The sequence below is a fragment of the Trachemys scripta genome, chromosome 4, assembly GCF_013100865.1.
Source record: "Trachemys scripta elegans isolate TJP31775 chromosome 4, CAS_Tse_1.0, whole genome shotgun sequence".
Lineage (NCBI taxonomy): Eukaryota > Metazoa > Chordata > Testudines > Emydidae > Trachemys > Trachemys scripta.
In genome coordinates this window covers 89,598,766-89,620,012 of record NC_048301.1, presented here as the reverse complement: position 1 = coordinate 89,620,012, position 21,247 = coordinate 89,598,766, and the positions used below count along the sequence as shown (strand labels likewise).

General features: G+C 39.0%; 1 protein-coding gene across 2 annotated transcripts in view; it reads left to right on the top strand.

Annotated features, from left to right (window-relative positions):
* The first annotated feature begins 339 nt into the window (after nucleotides 1-339).
* Nucleotides 340-21,247, top strand: part of MPPED2 (metallophosphoesterase domain containing 2) — a 128,957-nt gene continuing 108,049 nt past the window's right edge. The window contains exons 1-2 of one of the 2 annotated variants that reach the window (XM_034769877.1): nucleotides 340-691; nucleotides 6,398-6,641. In XM_034769877.1, coding sequence (XP_034625768.1) covers nucleotides 6,514-6,641 — 128 coding nt within the window. In that variant the 5' untranslated portion in view covers nucleotides 340-691; nucleotides 6,398-6,513. Of the gene's footprint in view, nucleotides 692-1,840; nucleotides 2,104-6,397; nucleotides 6,642-21,247 lie in introns of those variants that run through there. The other variant, XM_034769878.1, reaches the window with a different exon arrangement.

Here is a 21,247-nt window from a genome sequence, read left to right as displayed (position 1 = left end):
CATAAAGTATGCCTACTTTGTTCTCACCTAGCCCCAGCTGAGGGCTTTTCCCCCTTCAGGACTGGGGAGGTGTTACAATGCAGGTTTGTTTGTGTGCTCCCTTATCCGAAAAGTCTCCTGAATTTCCTGCCTTTTATTATTATTTATTTCAAACGCGATGCTCAGTCTGTCCTTCTCCTTTGACCCAACTAACACAGCGCTTCTCCTTTCTTTCTCTTCCAGGCTCCATGGGAGGGGGAATTGCAGCAGTTTGGCAGAAGAGCTCTGCCCCCCTTGCTTGGGGAGTGAAGTCAGAGGCAGCAGGAGGAGCTGGCTGGCTGTGTGTGTATGTGCAGAGCTCCTTGGCCGCCCTGTTTCCTGGTGCTCTGCTCCCTGACCCCAGTGGCAGTCCCTTCTCACTGCACGGCTCTGCTCTCTCCCTTCTTTGCTCTCGCTCGCTCTCCCCTCTGTCTCTCTCGCTTGCTCTCTCTCCCAGATCGAGGCTCTGCTCTCATTCTTTCTCTCTGTCTCTCTCATTTCCACTCTCCAGCCAGCCGGGGGACCCTCAGGGTCGAAGGTTTTGCCCTGCCTACACCAACCTCCACCTTCCAGCCTTTCTCTTAACCAGCTCTCTCAAATCCCCCATGGATCGGTTCCTCTCCCAGCACTGAAGGCATCCCTAGGACACACAGCAGCAGCCAGAAAAAGAAAGGTAATCAACCCCGATTAGAGAGAAGGGGAGAGAAATCAAATGGAAAAATAACAAAACACAAAGCCTCGGGTTAGAGGTGCCTTGTCATGTACAAGTAGAAGGGGATCAGACAGGGGCTAGCGCAGCAGCGCCTGAGCCAGGCTGCTTTAAACAATAATAAGAATAAAACTGGCTGCTTATTTTCCTTTCACCAGAATGATCATTTAGCTGGATGGTTTGGTTTTCATTTGTTTGGGGGTTATTTTTTGCACAGTGAAAAGCTAATTATTTTGTTGAGCGGCGTGTCTTGTCTCCCTCCCTCCACCCCATGCAAGCCCCCCTTCTATCCCCCACTGCGTTATTTCTTGTCTGGGGGGGAGGAAGTGGTGGAAGTGATTTGGCAGCAGAGAGAGAGAGAAATGGGATGAATTTTCCTGGCTGTTTACTAGAAAGTCTCGGGTGATCGGGGTTATAATGTTAGAGCACGACCAGGGGAGGGTAGGCCAGGGAGCATTTTGCTTGCTGGAGAGACCAAGGAAACGGCAGATCAAGCGGGCGAAATGCAAAGTACAGTTACATTCAAACTGAAATGTGGCGTTTGCTCCGATTTTTTGTGCATTGGAAGGGGGCTTTTTCTCCTCCCCCCCCAAGCAGGCAACCGGAGGGGCGGAGGGAAGCGAGTCGACTCCAAGAAAAGTACCGATTGCAAATCGGTTTCTTTTATATTCAGAGCTGGAGTTTCGGTGTCTTATTTATATGCGAGAGAACTACATTTTAAAACATGCTTTGAAATCCTGATCCCAGAGGCCTAGAGCACTTGGAAACCTTTAGAAAGGAGGGATATTTTTTCGGGGGGGGGGGGGATTGGGGAAAAGACACAGCCGGCAAAAAAAAGGATTTATTCTCTTGTTAGTTGACTATGTCGCTCGTTCCCCCCCCCCAAAAAAATCAGTTTTAGTGCAAATGTGGGCGTGGAAAAATAACGTGCATTAATTTCAGAGAGCGGGGAGGAAAAAGGAGGATGGAAACTTTATGTATTTAAAAAAATGCAGAAATGCCCCCACCCCCGAGGAAATAATAAACACAAGAGCAATTGCAAAATCAGGAGCTTGCAGGGCGGGTTTGTGCTTCCCGGGGGCTCTGTCTGTGGTGTGTGTGTGTGTATTTGATCTGGGCTATAATGCCAGCTCGCCTAGTGGAAGGGGAAGATCGGATGGGATGAATGACGTTGGGAAAAGCGGGATGTTGTACAAAAGGCAGGATGGTGCGGTGTCAGAGCCATTGGCCACTGATTGCGATCAATCGATCCGAGCCTGGGAAAAAAGGGGGTGAGAGGGAGTGAGCCAAGCACCCAGCGCATTCACAACAGCCAGCACAGAGGGTGCCCAGAGAGTACGAGGCGGCAGCCGGGCATGGACTGACTGATAGAGGAGGTAGCGTGTGCAGACTGGTACCACTTCTGCCTTTTCCGCCTAGTACTGAGTGCTACAGAGCTAACCATTTTGGCAACTGGATCGTTTATACTGAGGGATCGGCTTGCCACGAGGTTTTATTCCACAGACACATGAAGGGAGAGGAAGTCGGTGTGTGTGTGTGTGTGAGGGGGGGAGGGAGGTGGTATTTATGAATGTACAGCGTTGCGTTTGTTTCTCTATGCGACTCACGGTGTGTGTGCATAGTTTTTTGGATAAGCTTTCTGTGGGCATCACTAGTTTGATTTAACTTTTCATGCCTCCCGCTCTCTCTTGAAGTCTTCGAGCGCTTATCTAGAAGTGTGTCCAGAGTGGGTAATGTGTTGTCTAGAATGAAATTTTAAAACACACGTTTACACTTAGTATGCGGTGTCACTCTGATATATACACCACTCTTGATGAATAGGATGAAGTTGGAGTTGCATGAAAAGTATAGTACTGTACAGCATTGTAGGGATTTCGGGCAAATTATGAAATAATCACGAGCACATCCTGCAATAACCTATAAGAGACCAAATAACTATCTTATTTATTGTGGTGGGCTTGTGTTAATATTTTTTTAATATGTTGTTGCTCTATCAACGTTGATGTAACAGATATTGGAAGCCTACTCGAAAAGAAAACGTTAACAGCTAATTTAACCCCTTTTTTCCCTCTTCAGTTTTGACAGACTTCGACATTTTCTCCCACTAAATACCAGTCAGAAGAGAAAAAGCATTGATTGTTCAAACTGAGGACACACAAGTGCTTAAATCTGAGGGGGATTTTTTTTAATATAATGCTATATAAGTCCAAAGAGCTATTATGTATAATGTTTTAATTACAGTTAAAATTAAAATAAAATTGTAAAAGCTGCTCAGTATGAATACTCCTTAAAAAAGTAGGCTGTAGTATAACATTTTTGTCTGCCTTTTGTTTTTAAAAGTGCCAGCCTTGTACATTTTATAGATGTAAAACTGAGCAAACAGACCCATGCACTAAGGTATCTCTTTGTAACATTCTAAATCATAAATACACACTGAAAGATGGCTATTGTCATTCTCAGAATAACCTCTGGCATATCATTAGTAAAACATGATATAATGAAGTGGATTGCATATCCTTTTTATAGTTAGATTTCTTGCTTAAAAATTATCAGGTAAGAAGTGGCAAATATTGCATACTAGGTTGCACTTGACAGCTATGAAAAAACATGCAACTATTCTTTTGTGCTCATCATCTCAGTGAGTGCTTACTGTCAGGGGGGGTGAGAAGAACAATAGTGCTGAAAAATGAGCCTTTTTTTCCTTGGGCTTAATACAAATTTGTTTATGAAAGTTCTGAAATACTCTGTTTCAGAGTAGCAGCCGTGTTAGTCTGTATCTGCAAAAAGAACAGGAGTACTTGTGGCACCTTAGAGACTAACAAATTTATTAGAGCATAAGCTTTCATGGGCTAGAGCCCACTTCTTCGGATGAAATACTCTGCTTCTGTTTGACATTGTCTTCAAAGAACTCCACATTAAAGAAGATAATCCAACACCTCTGATAGGTGAGCTGTATTGCTATATAAAACATTCAAGAGAAATTAGGAAAATGAAATTAAAATCAGCCTCCCCGTCATATATTTGACTTTTTTCCACGTCGGATATTTGTTGTTACCGTTCAGTTGAATTCGTTGCTTTGTTTAACTTAGTCTTATTTAATCATAAAGGTATATTTTTAGGATTAAATATTATGGGAAGTTTTTACTTTAAATATTACAATGAAACAACTTAAAAGTATTTTCTATGACTATCAAATATCCTCTTAGTACTTCTGTTTTGTTAGTTAGCGGAAATTTATATTTTTGTAATAGTTTTATGAACACTGTAAAATGATGTTTAATATTATCTTTGTGTGTAATTCACTTTAATGAGCAAATTAATTTTTTTCTGAGTTACTTGTAATAGGAAATGTAATGTTCTGACTTTTGCTTATACTATTAATAGAAGTACATAGCCTTCCTAAAAGTCTGAGCAAAAATTTGGTTGTGGTTCCTTTTAATGTTTTCTGTTTTGCACAGTAGATTTTGATTGCAAAAAAATAAGATTGGGCTTGTAATTTCCACACTATTCCCTAATTTATGTAAACCCTACAGTTCTTGTATAAAAATGTGGTTTTTTTCCCCCCTTCAAGCCTTGATGGCTAACATTCTTTTTAATGACAGTCATTTCTCTAACAGGAAGATGTTTTCATTTGTAGTTACTTTTGAGTGCAGTGCAATTATGCAGTTTTTACGCTGCACACTCTTAATAGTTTGTATCTCAAAAGAATTACAATACTTAGAACAGGACTGCAATTTGAAGCAGGTGTTGTGTTTTACTGTTATGCAAAATAACAGTATAATATAATTGTGAGGGAAATTAAGGAAACAGCTGCAGATTTGGTATGGAAACTACCACATTATGATTCGTGAGCAGTTATTACATGTATCTTACATCACACTTAACAGGGCAAAGATTTGATTTAGTAAATCTTACCTTGTTGATTTTTATCCCTCAGACCCTTAGTACTATTCTTATGAGGGCAAATTAGTATAAAGACCAAACAGTGATTTCACTGAAACATACAAAATCACAAGTAGCTCTCTCTCGTGGTGAGAATTTTAAGGTTTAGTTTAATTTTGTCTGCTTTTTACTGATATTGGAAATGGATGAGAGAATCCTATTCCTGGAATGAAGATTGTGGCATTTCTTTGCCCAGCTAACATATGGAAGCGGAGGTAGGCCTGAGGTTGTAAAATAATAAAATAAATGGCCTATGGCAGGCCATCTGCCATTTGCTGGGCATTTTTTCAATATTTTATGCCAAACTGGAAACTAGTCTTGTAATCTAAATAAGTTTTATTACAAAGAAAAGATTTCAAAATTTTAATGTTGCATGTGGTAAACATACTTCTGTTTGGGAGCTAAGAGTATTCCAAGAGTATCACTGTAGAAAAAATATTGCATAGTTTGATGCCTGAGGTTCAGATCAGTCTCCTCCCTTCTATTTCGTATGTTCTCATCTCAGCACATGGAGATTTACTCTTGTAACTTACACATAAATACAAGAACCTGCACCTTGCATCTAGTAATTTAAGGCCAGATCCTCCAGCTGAGGATCTGGCCCATAAATAGTACTTATACAGAGATTGAAAGCACTTTACAGACATTAACTGATCAATTTTCACAATACCCTTGTAAAGTAGGGTCGTCTTGATACCCTCATTTTACAGATGGGAGGGCGGGGGAGAAATGATTTTATGAAGCAGTCAGAACTAAGAGTAGAAGTTGGGAGTTCCTGGCTCTTAGGCCTGTGCTCACACTGCTAGACCACCGGGCTGGGCTTCTCCACTTGGATACTAATATTCTTTATGATGGGTGTGTGTGTGTGTGTGTGCGCGCTAGAATTTGATGCTGTCTGGTGCACCAGAAAAGGTGTTGGTACTTTAGTGACTGGCACATTGTGTGTGACATAGGCATGAGTGTGTATAGGCAGAGAAGCATGTTTTTTTTTTATCTTGTATATGTATGTAGAATTCTAGTTAATAGAATTATATATGTGCACTGAGAGAATGCTGGTAATAGTAGCAAATAAATCACAACTATTTGATTACATAAAGTGTGTAGAAAGCTTAGTTTTGTTGCAGGTAGAATGAGTGTATCGGTAATGCTGCTCAAATGCCAGTTTTCCTTCTGACAGATATAACTACTTTGAATCAAAGTGGTTTACCTTTTGTTACAACTTTGTAAGATGGGCTGTCTTATATTCAGCTGGCAAAAGATCTGACGAAGTGTAACCAACTTTGTAAAGCTAACTGTGCTTCCAAGAGGGTGCAGGCATTTGACAAGAGCCATTTGACCTTCATGAAGTTAGGCCCAGTTATTAACTTTCACAGCTGTAATTAGCACTAGATGTTTATTTAAAATTAAGAGGAATAGTAAATATAGGGCATTTAGCTGGGGCTTTCCACACAGATTATTTTGTAGTGTAAACAGAGTCTTATTTTAAGCAATCCATACTACAACAGTTCTTAAAACAGTGCAAAGTGAGGAAGCTTTAGAAAAAGATGCAGATATAATTAACCTTTAGTGGCTAGATACTAAAATAAATGGGTACATTAGAAATATATAGATAGAAATTTCCAAAGGGTATCAACATAGGGCTAGATTGAAATACAGCCATAATTTGAACTTTTTGGCATCTCGGGACTTTAAACACTGTCTCTTGTGTTATTTTTCTTCCTTTTGTAGAAGTCTGTAGTGTTGATGAGGAGATCCTTGGGTTCAGAAGTTGGCTGGAACACAATGCCCTCCGCCATTCTTGACTCTGGAAAGTTGTAAATTGCTCATGTCTATAAGGAGGAAGGATGGCTCATGGAATTCCTTCACAAGGCAAAGTTACCATAACAGTGGATGAGTACAGCTCAAATCCAACCCAGGCATTTACACACTACAACATCAACCAGAGCAGGTTCCAGCCTCCACATGTACATATGTAAGTATTATTAACCTTGATTTTTGAAGCTAATTTAAAATGAGGTCTGTCAATAGGACAGTTGGTTGAAAGCTAGAACAAGGGATTTGTCAAATAAACCACTTGATGAAAACTGCCAATATTTGTTACGTAATATATTTTACAAATAGTGTTCCATCACCTCTAGATGCTACTGACTTTGCCTTCCCAAGAGCATGGCACAGACTTAGGCCTGCTCTACACTAGAAAATTAAGTTGGGTTAACAACTTTGCTCAGGCATGTGAAAAATCTGCACCCCTGAGTGGCATAGTTAAGGTGACTTAACACACCCAGTATAGACAGCGCTAGGTCAACAGAAGAATTCTTTTGTCAGTTTAGCTACTGCCTCTTGGGGAGGTGAATTACCTACACCAACAGGAGAATCCCTGCTGTCGGCGTAAGTAGCATCTACACTGAAGCACTGCAGCAGCGAAGCTGTGCCATTGTAGCATTTTTACTGTAGACGTAATCTTGGTGAAACTCATCAGAATGTAGTACGGTGTATGAGGTGCCAGGGTCTGAAGTTCACTTGTAACTTTAGTGATCTCACGGTAACTTGCCGGAGGAACCTATTTCTTTAAAATTTTAGCACCCTTCCCCCACCCTTTACACTGAGCTGCAAAATAGGCCTAATTGGGACTAATTGTCCTCTGATCACTGAATCCTTTGTCCTCCTTGTTGTGAGTGGAACGTGTGCCGCATGCTGTATTCCACTCACAACAAGGATTCAGAGATTGTGGAACAATTAGTCCCAAGAAATACAAATACCGAGTTAAAATAATGTTCATGGCCTGAACTTAAACCAACAAAAGCATGGGAAATTCAGATCTAAGGCTCCTTACCTCATGGTGTTATCCCTTAGTATTGTATGATTTGTAAAATCATTCTACAATATAGTATCTAGGCACAATGGGGAGTGCTAAGAACTAAGTGCTAGCTTTAACTCTGAATTTCCTTCCCATTGTTTGGCTAAGTCAGATCCTTATCAGCTATTTCTGTTTAAGTTCTTTTTTTTCTTAATAGCCTCAAATGTATGTTAAACTATAAAACAAAAGGGACGGCTCTTGACCTCAGAGGGGCCCCCTGTGTTAACCAGGATTTTGCACATTGTCACGCTATTGCATTTGATAGGGCCTTTGCATAGTAAAAGTGCTAAAGTAGCATGCCACTTCATAGCATTTTTGCTATGCAGAATCCTGTCAAGAGGTTGACAATCCAACAGTTGAGCACCTTCTCCTGGGACTGCATGTAGTAACAATATTCATAAAATCATAAACCATCGGTGGAGCTTCTAAAAGGATTAAGTTCAGAAGAGTAGCCACTTCCCAAACTTGGAAATGTTTACTTTAATTACATTTTGTTGTAGCTGAAAAGATCATATTACTCTGCTTTCGGGGCAAAACTCTCCCCTCTGCTCCACAGTGTGGATCTCTTATCGGCAGTGCAGATCTCCATTGCACATTCTGCACTCCAGGCTGCCCTGCTGACTCCCATCAATATCAATAGAATTTCTATGTACAGAGTGAGTTCAGAATAACCCATCAAGATCCAGACTGTAGATTGGAGAGAATTTTTGGTCTTGAAGGGCGTCTTCTAACTCCTATTGAATGCAACAGGAAATTATTGTGGATTTCAGAAGGTCCTGAAAATGGCTGAAAGACTAAAAAAAATTTACTTTTCAAAATGCATCTGTGATTGTTCTAGAAATAGGCAATAATAATAATAATGATCTCTAATTTTAATATTTTTGTGCATCTCTAAGCCAGAAGTAGTTTGGCAGATATCTTAGTTTCATTGGATTTGAAAAACTCCCTAGTCTGAATTAAAAAGATGAGGATATAATTTACAACATAATGAAAATGAAAACAGACTCTTACCTACAATGTTGCTGCTTTGATTTCAACATATAAGCATAAAAGAAGGGTGTGATATGATAAAGGGATGGAGTGATGGGGAGAAGGAAATGATTTTTGCACCAAAATCTTGACTAAACTGGAAGAGAGTGAGTGAGGTGAGTTACAAAGTTCAGAAAGCCAAAGATTGCAGAAGTTGAGGCAAATTTTGGCATTAGGAATGAAGAGCAAATGCTGGATTTTAGAGAAGTGATAGAGGAAGAAATGACAGGATGTGGGTGCAGAGGTGAGTGATGAGGTAAATATGTCACCAGAGTTGTGAGTGTGAATAATCAGGACAGAGGAGTTGTCTCTGGTCATGGAGAAGCGACAGAAAAGTGAGAGCTTCAGAAAAGGATGCTCATTTGCCTTTCTAGGGTGTTATAATGGAAGCTGTGTGCATACACAGGAGTCGGGGGATCAGCAGGCAAAAAAAATCTGGGGAAGAAAATTGGGAAAGACAAAAATAATCAAAAAACCTTTCTGTAAAAGCACACCTGCTCTTTTTTACCCTTCAGTCTCTGTATTAATGCCACACTGCTGCAGCTGCCAATCTTTTATGCAGCTTTGTTTTTCTTATTGCACTATCTTGTTAATGCCTCTTTATAAAGAGTTCGAAGAACTTTTTTCTTCCCGTTAATGGAAAGTTACAATGCAGCCTAATAAAAGAGTGTTGGGAAGTTGATAAACGAACAAAAGAGTATACAAGCATTGAGCATACTAGAGTATACAAGCCCATGCTAAAGGACTGGTATATTGCTTTGCTTGTTCTAAACACCATAGTCTAAGGTAGAACTCAGTTTGAAGGCCAAGCTGTCATGTTAGCACCCAGGTTTTCTTCTCAAGGAATTTTCAAAATTATGTTTGTGCAACACATCTCAGTTTCTCCTTTGTGTGTGTGTTCCTCTGTGTGTGAAGGCAAGGGTTGGGGACAGGGCTTAAAGGACTACTGAATACAATTTAATTTTGATTGCCTGAGCTGCATACACATCTCTTGCATTCATAGGGCTTGATTCTGACCTCACACTGGTGTAAATTAAAAATCAGTGGAACCTTATCAGTGTAAAACTGCAGCATGAGATCAGAAACATGCTTACTGTTTCCTTAGACTTTGTCCACCTCTTCTTCCTCCCCTCCATTTGATGTCTCGGTACAGAGACACCTGGTGTAATCAGCACAGAACAGAGAAGTACTCCTGTTCCTTTTGCGGATATAGACTAACATGGCTGCTAGTCTGAAAACAGTTTCTCTTGTGTTCTAATCCCGGTTCTGACACTTCCTGTGGCTGTGGATGAGGTGTTCTAAAGGGGTACTGTCAGGTGAAAAGTCATTTATTAAATACCCCAACCAACCAAAACCCACATTTGTCTACTCTTGTTACTCATAGCAGCTTTAATTACTAAATTGCAAGAATTGTACAACTCTAATATAATTTTCCCCATTTATGCTTTTTTAATTTTTGCACTGCAAAAATTAAATAATTTTGAGCAGGTGACACAAGGCCAGTTTCACTTTTTCACGGTCTGATTGTTCTGTATGTGTGCACAGTGATGCAGTGATTGGTTTGCAGACACCATGAGACCAAAAATACTTCTTTTCATTAATATTTTAAAGAATTTATTAAAATATTTCGCTTGCATTTTGTAAAATCCATTCATTTTATGGTTTTGGACTAAACTACCTGATTGTACCATGCTTAAAGGGAAACTACTAAGGAAAAGTTACAAAGTAGCAGCCGTGTTAGTCTGTATCCGCAAAAAGAACAGGAGTACTTGTAGCACCTTAGAGACTGAAATAAATTTGTTAGTCTCTAAGGTGCCACAAGTACTCCTGTTCTTTTTACTAAGGAAAAAACACCACAAATTGCATTTGTATCCCTTTTTGCTTCTTAAGAATGTATAAAGAAGCTGTGAAAGATCGCTTTCCCCTCAGATTTTTCTATTTCCTCATTTTAAAATGTTAAAAGTATCAAGAATATATTTTTCCCCCTCCTGATTCTGCTGGAGGTCTCATTGGCAGACTCTGAGAAATAGGTTGAAATCTTTCTTAGTTCTTAATTGAAACTTTGACAAAGATAACTTTCCTTTCATTTGCTTACTAGGTATTTGAATTAAATAGGTATCAAAAACCCAGCTGGCCAGCCAAGAAAACAAAACAGAACACTAACCAAAAAACAAATACAACACAGATAGTTGTAATCAGACTGAATAAAAATCTCTTTCCTTCTCAAACAAGTTTCACTTCTTTGATAATTGTGATTTTATTACCAGTTCTCCAGTCATCCATAGAATAATTTAGGAAAAACAAGGTACTGAATATTTCTAATGTAATAAAGAAACATGGAAGAAAAAAATCTTTAAAAAATAAAATGACCTTGAAGACTTTTAAATACATGCATCATTTATGTAGACTGTAAGCTCTTTGGGGCAGAACTTTTTTTTAACTGAAGGATTATACAACACCCAGCACTTCTGGGCTCTGATTGTGGCTTGTGGCCTCTGTGTGTTGTTGTAACACAAGCAATAATAATAAAGCAAAATAAAAAATGCCTCCTCTTCCACACCCTCACCCCACTTTTTCTAGGCCACCTTTAATCTTCTTTCCTCAGTTTTATTCACTAGGGGTGGTCTTTTTGATTAACAAATAATAATTGTCCAACTATATGAAAACTTTCACAGCAATACTCATTTTTAAAATTTTTCATTGAAATGAATCAAAAATGTTTCGATTTGAAACAAAAAAAAAGTTATTTTAAGTGAACTGAAACTTTTTTAATTTTCTGGGTTCAGACCTCTCTCTCCTCTCCCTTTTTATTTTCATCTTGAAAAGAGAGTAAATGGATGTGAAATTGAAAAGGGGAGGGAAAAACCAAACTGAAAAATGTTCAATTAGTGCCTAATAAAAATGCATTTTTTTTTGTTTAGTTTTGACAAAAGATCACAAATTTCCAGGAAAACTTTTTTGGGGAAAAAAAGTCAATTCTTTTATTTTAATTTTTTTCATGGAAAATACTTACCATTTTTTGACCAGCCCCATTATTTACTCCACAGTAGTCTTGAGAGGATTTGTTAATTGAAGGTTCTACTACTGCAAATTAGTCCATGTAGACAGATCCTCATTTACTTTTTTGGGGCTCTACCCAGTTATAAAGGTCCACCCATGCAAAATAGCTTGCAGGAATGGGATCATTGTTTTTAAGGTGCTTTGAAGATAAATAGTGCTATATAAGCATTAAGGATTAGTATGTTAAATGTATGGTATGGTTTAAGGACAGTTCACCACTTGGGAGTAAGGAAGGTGGCGATCTCAGTACAACAGCAATCGATGGAAACTTGCCTAAGGGCTTGTCTACGTGGGAAAATTTACTAGTATAATTATGTTGCTATCATTATTCTAGTATAACACCTCTTGTGGACACTCTTATTCCTGAATAAGAATACCCTTTTCCACTTCAGCTTGGAAAAAAGGAGACTAAGGGGGAAGGTATGATACAGGTATATAAAATCATGAGTGGTGTGGAGAAAGTGAATTAGGAAAAGTTATTTATTTGTTCCCAAAATATAAGAACTAGGGGCCACCAAATGAAATTAATGGGCAGCAGGTTTAAAATAAAAGGAAGTTATTCTTCACACAGTGCACAGTCAACCTGTGGAACTCCTTGCCTGAGGAGGTTGTGAAGGCTAGGACTATAATAGGGTTTAAAAGAGAACTAGATAAATTCATGGAGGTTAAGTCCATTAAAAGCTATTAGTCAGGATGGGTAAGGAATGGAGTCCCTAGCCTCTGTTTGTCAGAGGGTGGTGATGGATGGCAGGAGAGAGATCACTTGATCATTGCCTGTTAGGTTCACGCCCTCTGGGGCACCTGGCATTGGCCACTGTCGGTAGACAGGATACTGGGCTGGATGGACCTTTGGTCTGACCCAGTTGGGCCGTTCTTATGTTTAGCATATACTCCCACCAAAGTGACACAAGGTTAACTGGAAAAAAACTTTTATTCTGGAATAAGGGTATCCACATGGGAAGTTATGTCAGTATAACAGTGGCAATGTAATTATGCTGGAAATCTTTCCTTTACACTGGGATGCTAAATTGTTAAACCCACAGTCATTATGAGAGAGTTAACCTTGGAAAGTAGGATCTTTTACATTTTTCTTCTTATAGGGAGCTGATCCAACAGTCACTCAGTGCTTGGAGCTCCTATTGAAGTCAATCTGTATGTTGCTTGGATTTACTTTTTAGTATTTACTTTTCAGTATTTATGCTGTTTTTAAAAAACAAACAATACAAAATAATAAAAAAGCAAACACACTACATTTAGGGCTCAAGCCTGCAAACACTTAGGGCTTGTCTACACTTACAGCTCTGTGTAGCTTCTGTTAGCATAGGTTACTCCACCTCCCCGAGAGGCAGTGGACATAATGCTATCTACACTGGGAGTTAGTCTGGTAAAGTTCAGATTTTCCACATTGCTGAGCAACATAGATATACCAACATAAGTTTGTATTGTAGAGCAGGGCTTGCACACCTGAACGTGTTTGCAAAATCAGGGCAGTGAAAACAGGCTAGTCAGTTTTATTTAGTCAGTGTCCGTTTCATTTTCTGGTGCTCATATAGTAGAACAATGGGATTTGAACTGCAAATATGGTCATTTTTACTTGCTTGCAAAAGATCTGTTCCACTGTTTTTTTTTTTGTTTTGTTTTGTTTTTAAAGTCATGGAAGCATTACTACTGCTCTTAAATTTTTAATCACTTATTTTATAAAATCAAAGTTTGGGACCTGCCAGTATTCCTTTAATTTCATTGTGCCTAAAATTCTTTATCTGTAAAGTGAGAATAACAGTGTTTATCTACCTCACAAGGACATTGTTAGGTTTAATTCATTGTATGTAAAGGACCTCAAGATCCTTAAATGGGATGTGCCAGAGAAGTGAAAAGTATTCATATTATTTTCATTTATAGCTCAGAGATTTGAATTTCATTATTAAAGTTCAAATTAGGACCCCAGTCCTGTAAGCACTTATACATGTGGAGAAGTTTAAAAACATCTGTAGTCATTCACACTATTCAGATGCTTAAAGTTAAGCATGGAGATAAGTGTTTGCAGGACTGGCGCCTAAGGGTGAAATCCTGGCGCTATTGAAATCAGTGGGAATTTTGTCATTGACTTCAGTGGGGTCAGGATTACACCCTTTGTTACATTAAGTATATTGTGCTAAACTCTCTTTAAAAAGGTATTCCCTCTGCTTTCTGTTTGTAAGGCACTTCACATCAATTTTAACATTGCAGCTTTATAAAGAGACTGCCTGTGATGGCATGTGGCGCATCAGCGACTGTCAGTAGCAAAAATCCCCAAAGGCTGGAGATGGGACACTAGAAGGGGGAGGGCTCTGAGTTACTACAGAGAATTCTTTCCCAAGTATCTGCCTAGGGGGTCTTGCCCACATGCTCAGCGTCTAACTGTTCACCATATTTGGGATCAGAAAGGAATTTCCCCCCAGGTCAGATTGGCAGAGACCCTGGGGGGTTTTCACCTTTTTCTGCAGCATGGGGCCTGGGTGACTTGAAGGTTTAAACTAGTGTATGAAAGGAATCATGAGTCTGACTCACAGATTTTGCTGATCCACTAAGATTTATAAGAGACAAGAGCAAGCCAAATATGTGCTTTGCACCAGCTGATGTCACCATCCAGATTGTTGGTCGTCCCAACATAGTACGGCCTGGAACAGCTCATTAAAAGGGGTTTGCTATTGTGAAAGGGCTCAATAGAAAAGTTGACTGCCTCATGGGACCAGTATTCTCATCCCTACTGAATGTGGCACTTCCAAGGCCCTCCCCAGCATAGAACCCAGAAATACCAGGAAGGCAGGGATGTTGCTGTGGAGGCAGCAGACCCCTCCCCTCCGTTTATGCATGAAGAGTAGGATCAGGCAGGTACAATCTGACCTTTTGTTATCTGTATGTTTAGAGCTACTGCCTGATTGTTTCCGCAGAGGGGTAGGGAGGAGATGGCACTCCTTATGGAACTGACAAGGGAGTTTGACTCCTGCACGCTTTGGATCTCCCAAGTTTGGCAGAGGCTCTGTACTTCAGCAGTGATTCCCAGCCTCTTATTTTATGTGTCTTTGCTTGAATTTCTCCATTAGAAAAGCAAACTCAAATGAGACTAAAGGAGAGCCCTGCAATGAGTGTATGTTTGTAATGTAACTGCACATAGCCTTCATGCTTGTTTCTTGCGTGACGGTTTCAGAAACATCAAAACATTAGTGCAAGCATCAGTTTCAAATAATATTTTACACAATGACCCTCAAGTTTGGATTTCAAATCTTGAGCTACCAACATTTACAGGGGTTAAAACAAACAACTCACTGCTGAGCCAGCTGTGGAACAGGAGCTCTGTTGTAGGGTCCTAGAAATTCAGGGCAGCATGTCTTCCCTCTCCTCAAATGGTACCGGAACGTTTTTGCTTATTTCTGAATTCTGTAAAATGTCTTTCTCAGGATATGTTGACCCTAGGTAATAAAGCTTCTCAGACATGATAGAAAAATCATAGGGTAGGAGAATTTCTTGAAAGCATGTACCTTTTCAGAATGCTGCAAAGTTACTTATTCAGAGACATAATAAAATTTGGCCTAGGGGCTACCTATGTTGTCACAAATGACAAGTGCTAGCTGAAAAAGTCAGCACCAGAGTCAGGCAGAGAATCTCCTGAGTGTCATAAGGTGAATTAATTCACCTGTAAATCTCAGACCAGATTTTTCCAAGTCCCTAGAAAGGATTCCAGTATGTACTAATCCTTGAAATATTGGCATATATAATCTGTGGGCCAAATTCAAATGAGATATAAGAAGGGGAAATCCCATTTATATCAGAGATGTTGTTCCTGCTTTACCATGCCTGATTTTGGCACCTCCCTCCCCCTGATTTTCTTTTGTTTCTCATTTGTTTTGTGCAGAGCTGTACAATATGCATAGACTAAGGATATTTTAAATGTACTTAGCAGCATTCATTCCAAAAGATCCTAAAGTGCTTCACTAACTATATACATATTACACCATGGAAATGCAGCCATCTGTGAGGTGGAGCGCAACAACCAACTGGAACATAACTCACTGTTCAACAGATAAAGAGGGTACATTTTGGCTAACGACACTAGGTACCCTATTCTTGCCATAATTTTTTAAATTTTGACACAGAGCTGACAAGGCCTGAGTTCTTAAGGTTTGTCTGATGCAAATAAACAATATAAAGATAGCCTGCTGTGTTTTTGTTGCTTCTGTTTATAGGCAAAGACATATCCAATACAGTGACCTTATTTATTGTGCAGCATTTTGGAATTTTGTACTAGTCCTCCACTCAGGAGAGGTAGTGACCAAAAGGGAAAATATGTATAAGTTAAAAACATTGTGACAGGAAGTGCTGTGTAATAAACACAACTAGATCTTTTATGGTTTTATTTCAGTGGACATTGCAAAACAAGATTATGGAATCTAATACAATAGGTCCAGCATGCAAAGATGTACTTCCCCAAAGTTTAAAGCAGGACACTGAAAGTCAAGGTTCCTGGGGACCTGAGTTTTCATTGTGTTAAGAGTTCCTTTATACAGTCCAGCAGAGTAGGGGCCATAAACCAACAGATCCGTCCAGTGGGTACTATCCTTGCATAGTTGATCTATCTCTCTTGCAGCTGCTAGGGCAGGGGAGCATGTGTTGAGCAAGATGCATGTGGATGTGCTCTGAGTATTCTTGGTCGCTGGAATGTTGAGGCACTCAGGGACCGGAGCAGCCTATAGTTGGCCCCAGAATATAGGTAGCCCTTTTTATGCTTTGTGAAGCTCAGCTAGACCTGAGAATCAGGATCTTACCATCTTTTCCTGGTTCTTCCATTGACCTGTTAACACATGGATAGTCTTGTATCAAACAGCCTGTCTGTTCTTCCTATTCCCATGTCTAAAGTTAGAACGATACCACCCTATCTCACAAGGGTGTCCTTTTGTAAAGGATTTGGAGATCCTTAGATAAAAACATTTCTCAAAGGAAAATTTGAGGAAATATTCTGAAATGGGAAGATCAAGAAGTTTTCTCCATAGACATGCTTCTTGTGTGTAATTTTAGATTTCATGGAAAAGTCAGCTCTGACAGGTTTTGTACTTTTCACTGTCAGAAGAAATTTCTGCCCTTCTTTTTTATAATGTGCATATTTTAAACATGTATCATTATGTATACGGATAAAATAAGTAACAACAAGAAAACCAAAACCCTACCTTGTTTTTACCAAGAGATTATTCTTCGCTTTTGAACTATTATACCATGGTATCTTGTAAGATTTATTTTTATCTCCATTTTTGTATTTCTTATTCCAAGCTCTTTCTTCTCTGTATGCTACTTGACATTAGGGCTACAAAGACCCAAATAAATGTTGACAAGAAGAGATGGTACTGGAGGCTCCTTCACAGCAAAGCCCTGACTTATTGTACTGGGCATTACCTTATATCCAGTACATTGGATTGAAAAGCACACAGCCATTCAGCAGTAACTAGTTCTGTCCCTTCCTAGGAGGATAGCTGCTGGGGAGGGGTTGAGAGAATGTGTATGAGAGAGGGACCTTATCTGATGCATTTATAAGCCAGGAACTTGCTAGTTACCACATTTACAGTTTCTGTGGCATAAGAAATTGAGTGCAGTGATTAAAGCTAGGTACACACTACCCGCCTGATTCGGAGGGTAGAGATCGATCTTCTGGGATCGATTTATCGCGTCTCATCTGAAAGCGATAAATCAATCCCAGAAGCGCTCCCCCGTTGACTGCGGAACTCTTGCTCGCCGAGAGGAGGAAGCGCTGTTGATGGGGGAGCTTGCCTGCGCTGCGTGGATCCGCAGTAAGTAAACTTAGTTCGATCTAGGAAACGTCGACTTCAGCTACGCTATTCTCGTAGCTGAAGTTGCGTTTCCTAGATCGATCCCCTGCCTCAATGTGGACCAAGCCTGAGAGCAGCAGGGTCAGTACATTATTCCTAAATGTTTAGCTACTGTATCAGTTTGCAGGGAGGCAATGGTGCTACTACTGTACATTTTCCCTGGTACTCATGTTAGAGGACACAAAGCAAAAACTCACCAGGGTTCAATTATATTAGAATATCCATCTTTTGAATGTCATGTTTGCTTTTGACGAACAGTTGGAAACAAAGAACCCTTCTGTGAATCCTCAAATTTTGCAAGGCAATAAATGGTGAGGCTGTGAATTTTGGGAGAAACAGTAGTGTATTTGAAATTCAAATTTCATGTAATTCAGAGTTTGTTGTAACTCAGGGCTCTGTCCTCCTCCCATCCCATTAAAGACAGTGGTAACACCCTCATTGGTTCCATTGGAGCAGAACCAGCCTCTAAGAGGCTATATAGCAATATTAGTAGATTAAAGGGACTCATCAACTTATCAGTCACACTTTTTAGTGGAATTCTTTTACCTGTGATTGTTACAAATAACACCTATGATTGCCATAACTAGCAAATATTTGGGGTGGAATGCAGGGGAGTCAACATTTTCAGTTTGTTTTCTTTGTGCATTTGATGGCAATTGTATAGTGCAGCTGGTCAAAAAATGAAACAATTTTTGCAATTTCTTTTGAGTTCAAAATTTTGCTGAAAACATCAACATTTTGGGATTTTTTTTGATCTGCTTTAATGTATGGGAAGTTTCAAACCTGGACTGCACACAGTTTTTGTATCAGTATAACTATGTTGGTTTAGGGTGTGGTTTTTCTTACTGAACAACACCTAGCTAGTATGGACTAAACTATAAGAACATAAAGATGTTATATACTAGTATAGTTTATTCCCTTTCCCATGGGGATTAAACCATACAGATATAAGCATCTTTATACTAATATAACTGCATCCATACAAGGGGGGGTGCTCTGCTTTAACTATATATATAACTATATATATAAAACGTGTACAACTTTGGGTGTTTTTTCCTCAATGTAGTCAGCCAGTTTTTGGTTTCCTCTGTTGTTGCTGTGTGACAAACTTGCACAAAGAGGGGAGAGAATACATTTTAAAAAATTAATGTGACTAAAACCACAAAAAATGGGTGGGAGACCCAGAGATGTGTAAGCTCTGAAACTACTTTTAAACTCATTTTAAAAAAAGACTAGATTTCAAATAAATGGTATCCCCTTAGATACTACCTTGATTTTCCTTCCTCTTTTCATATGAAGAAGAGATGTTTGTGGTTTTGAAAAGAATGCCATTTTATATGCAGAACCTATATAGTGGTAGGATCGCTATATATAGATAGCTTGAGAAGAAGAACATTTTCACTTGTTGAGGTCTGATCCATATTGCAACCTCTTGGATCTTTTGGAGATTGTTTTACTTGCTTGTGCTAAGTTTCTAGACTATTTTGTCTACTAGGAATGTTATCATTATAATGAGGCAGCACAGATCAAATACAGCAATACAAGTTTGTAGATACCCTGTGAGAATTTAAAAAAAAAAAAAAAAAAAAAGAGAGAGAAAATAATAATCCACTAGGGGTATTATTTATAATGTTTTTTCTTTTTTTTTTTTTCACTGTGACCTTTGATGGTATTTTTGCCAGACTATTTTGTATTGCCATATCTTGACAGTGCCACAGTATTAACGGAAGGAGGCACGAGCTTTGTTTATTTCGGAATCTGAGACACCATTTTGGCAACAAAACTAAGACCTTTAACTCTTGGAGTTTTCACCATTTGTTGTTAATTATCCAATATTGTAAATTCAACGCCTTGGAGAAAAGGGTGTGTTTTGAAATGTGTATGTAAGTAGAGCATTCAGTTTCTCGGGGCAAAAAGGAACAGGGAGTCCTAACGGTATTGCTTTCAAGGAAATTAAATGCTCTGTTTTTTTTTTTCAATCTGATTCAGCTAGATCCCATTAATACTGAGAGGATTTTACTGTAAAGAACCTTTGCAATTCAGCTATGGTCTAGATTAAAGAGAAATCCCAATTTAAGTGAAAAATGAACTTTGCATTGTGTTGCTTTCCTGATGGTCTGTTCATGCTGTAATTATGTATTGTACGTGCAAGAACCATTGTTTCCAGCCACCTCTTCCTTTCGAAGCTGAAGACAACATGCTATAGAATGGCAAGAGGCTTTAGCTGCCCATCTTTTATGATGTGTTTATTTTGTCCAATATAGAATTAAAGGGTTTGATCCAATGAAAGTCAATGGAAATTTTTCAAGTGACATAAATGAGCTTGCGATCAGGCCCTACATGAACTAGGAGCCATTAGCAGATTTCATGCAAGAAATGACAATTTGCAGGGAAGATTTTACCTTGAGTCACACTATAAAGAAATAATGCAGTTTCCTTAGGCACAGTATGAAGGGCCACCACACCTCCTGTCTAATAAAATACAGAAGGAATGCAGGAAAATAGCAAGTGAAAAACACAATGATGTTAGGCAGGGAACAGAATAAATGGAAAATGAAAAATGAGCAAATGATTTGAAATAACCAGCAAGCAACCAGAGGAAAAAAATATTGGAATTAAGTATAGCTCTCTCTCCATGTCCTGCAGTTGTGCTTTGTGTGTCAGGATTTTACTGTCTGCATATGAGTTTGAAGGCATTCCTGCTCTAGCATGAAATATAGTGATTGCATATGGCACACATTATTACTGAAGCTTTAATACCAGAGTCAATCTGAAGTTGTTTGTGTTTTATTATTTCCTAAACAAAAGCTTTTTTCAGCTCTTAAGCCTCTAGTCTTGTGTCTTGTAGTTGCTCACAAGGGAATTTCTCAGTGCTGAACAAGGGCTTGTATGTTCACATACTCATGCAAGGTCATTTAAACCTTTCAGTGCCATGCCCAGAGCCTAACCACTTTAAAGACACACTATTATTATTATTATTATTATTATTATTTTATTCTTTACAGTTTTTCTTCTATTAAGCTTAGTGTCCTTGTGAAAGGTGCCAGGCTGACTGCACTGGGAGAAAAACCCACTCTCTACAGAGCTATTGTAGTTGCCATTAAAGCTTCCTTCATAGTGTCCAACAAATGACCCTCATCTCTTACTTCCTTCAGGATTGCAAGGGTAGATTCGGCTTCAAACCCATTGAGCCCTAGGCATTTCTTCAGAGAAAGCCAAATGTAATGGTTGCATTTGCAAAGCAGACACTCATCTATGAGGAAGCAGACAGAGGCCACTAACTTGTTTCAGGCAGGTTACCAACAACCCATCTGATTGTAAGGGTTTTTGTTGTTGTTTCTGTTTGTTTGTTTAAAGTCAGATTAGAAACAGTGATCTAAGTGAACAACCGCATGACCCATTATCAGTTCCCCAAGCCATCTACTTCTGTGCAATATACTCTATATCCCTAGGACATAAGGATGTCTCAACTGGACCAACAGGATGTTTCTAACGAATTTACGGATTTCATCTTTTTATTTTCCAACATGAAACTAAGTTACTATGACTCATATGGTGATTAATTTCCCCCTTTCCCCAAACAAACAAGATCTTCTTGTAGCACTTGTTACATAAAGTGGTCACCTTTAAAAGTTTGCTAGTCTTGCCTTAGATTGATGGATAGGTAGTCTATGTACAGTTCCCTAATTTTCTAAGGGAATACCTAGAATAGTGCAAATACAGTGCTAATATTACTTAGTTAACTGAAGCAAGTGTTTATGGGTGACCACTTTCTCA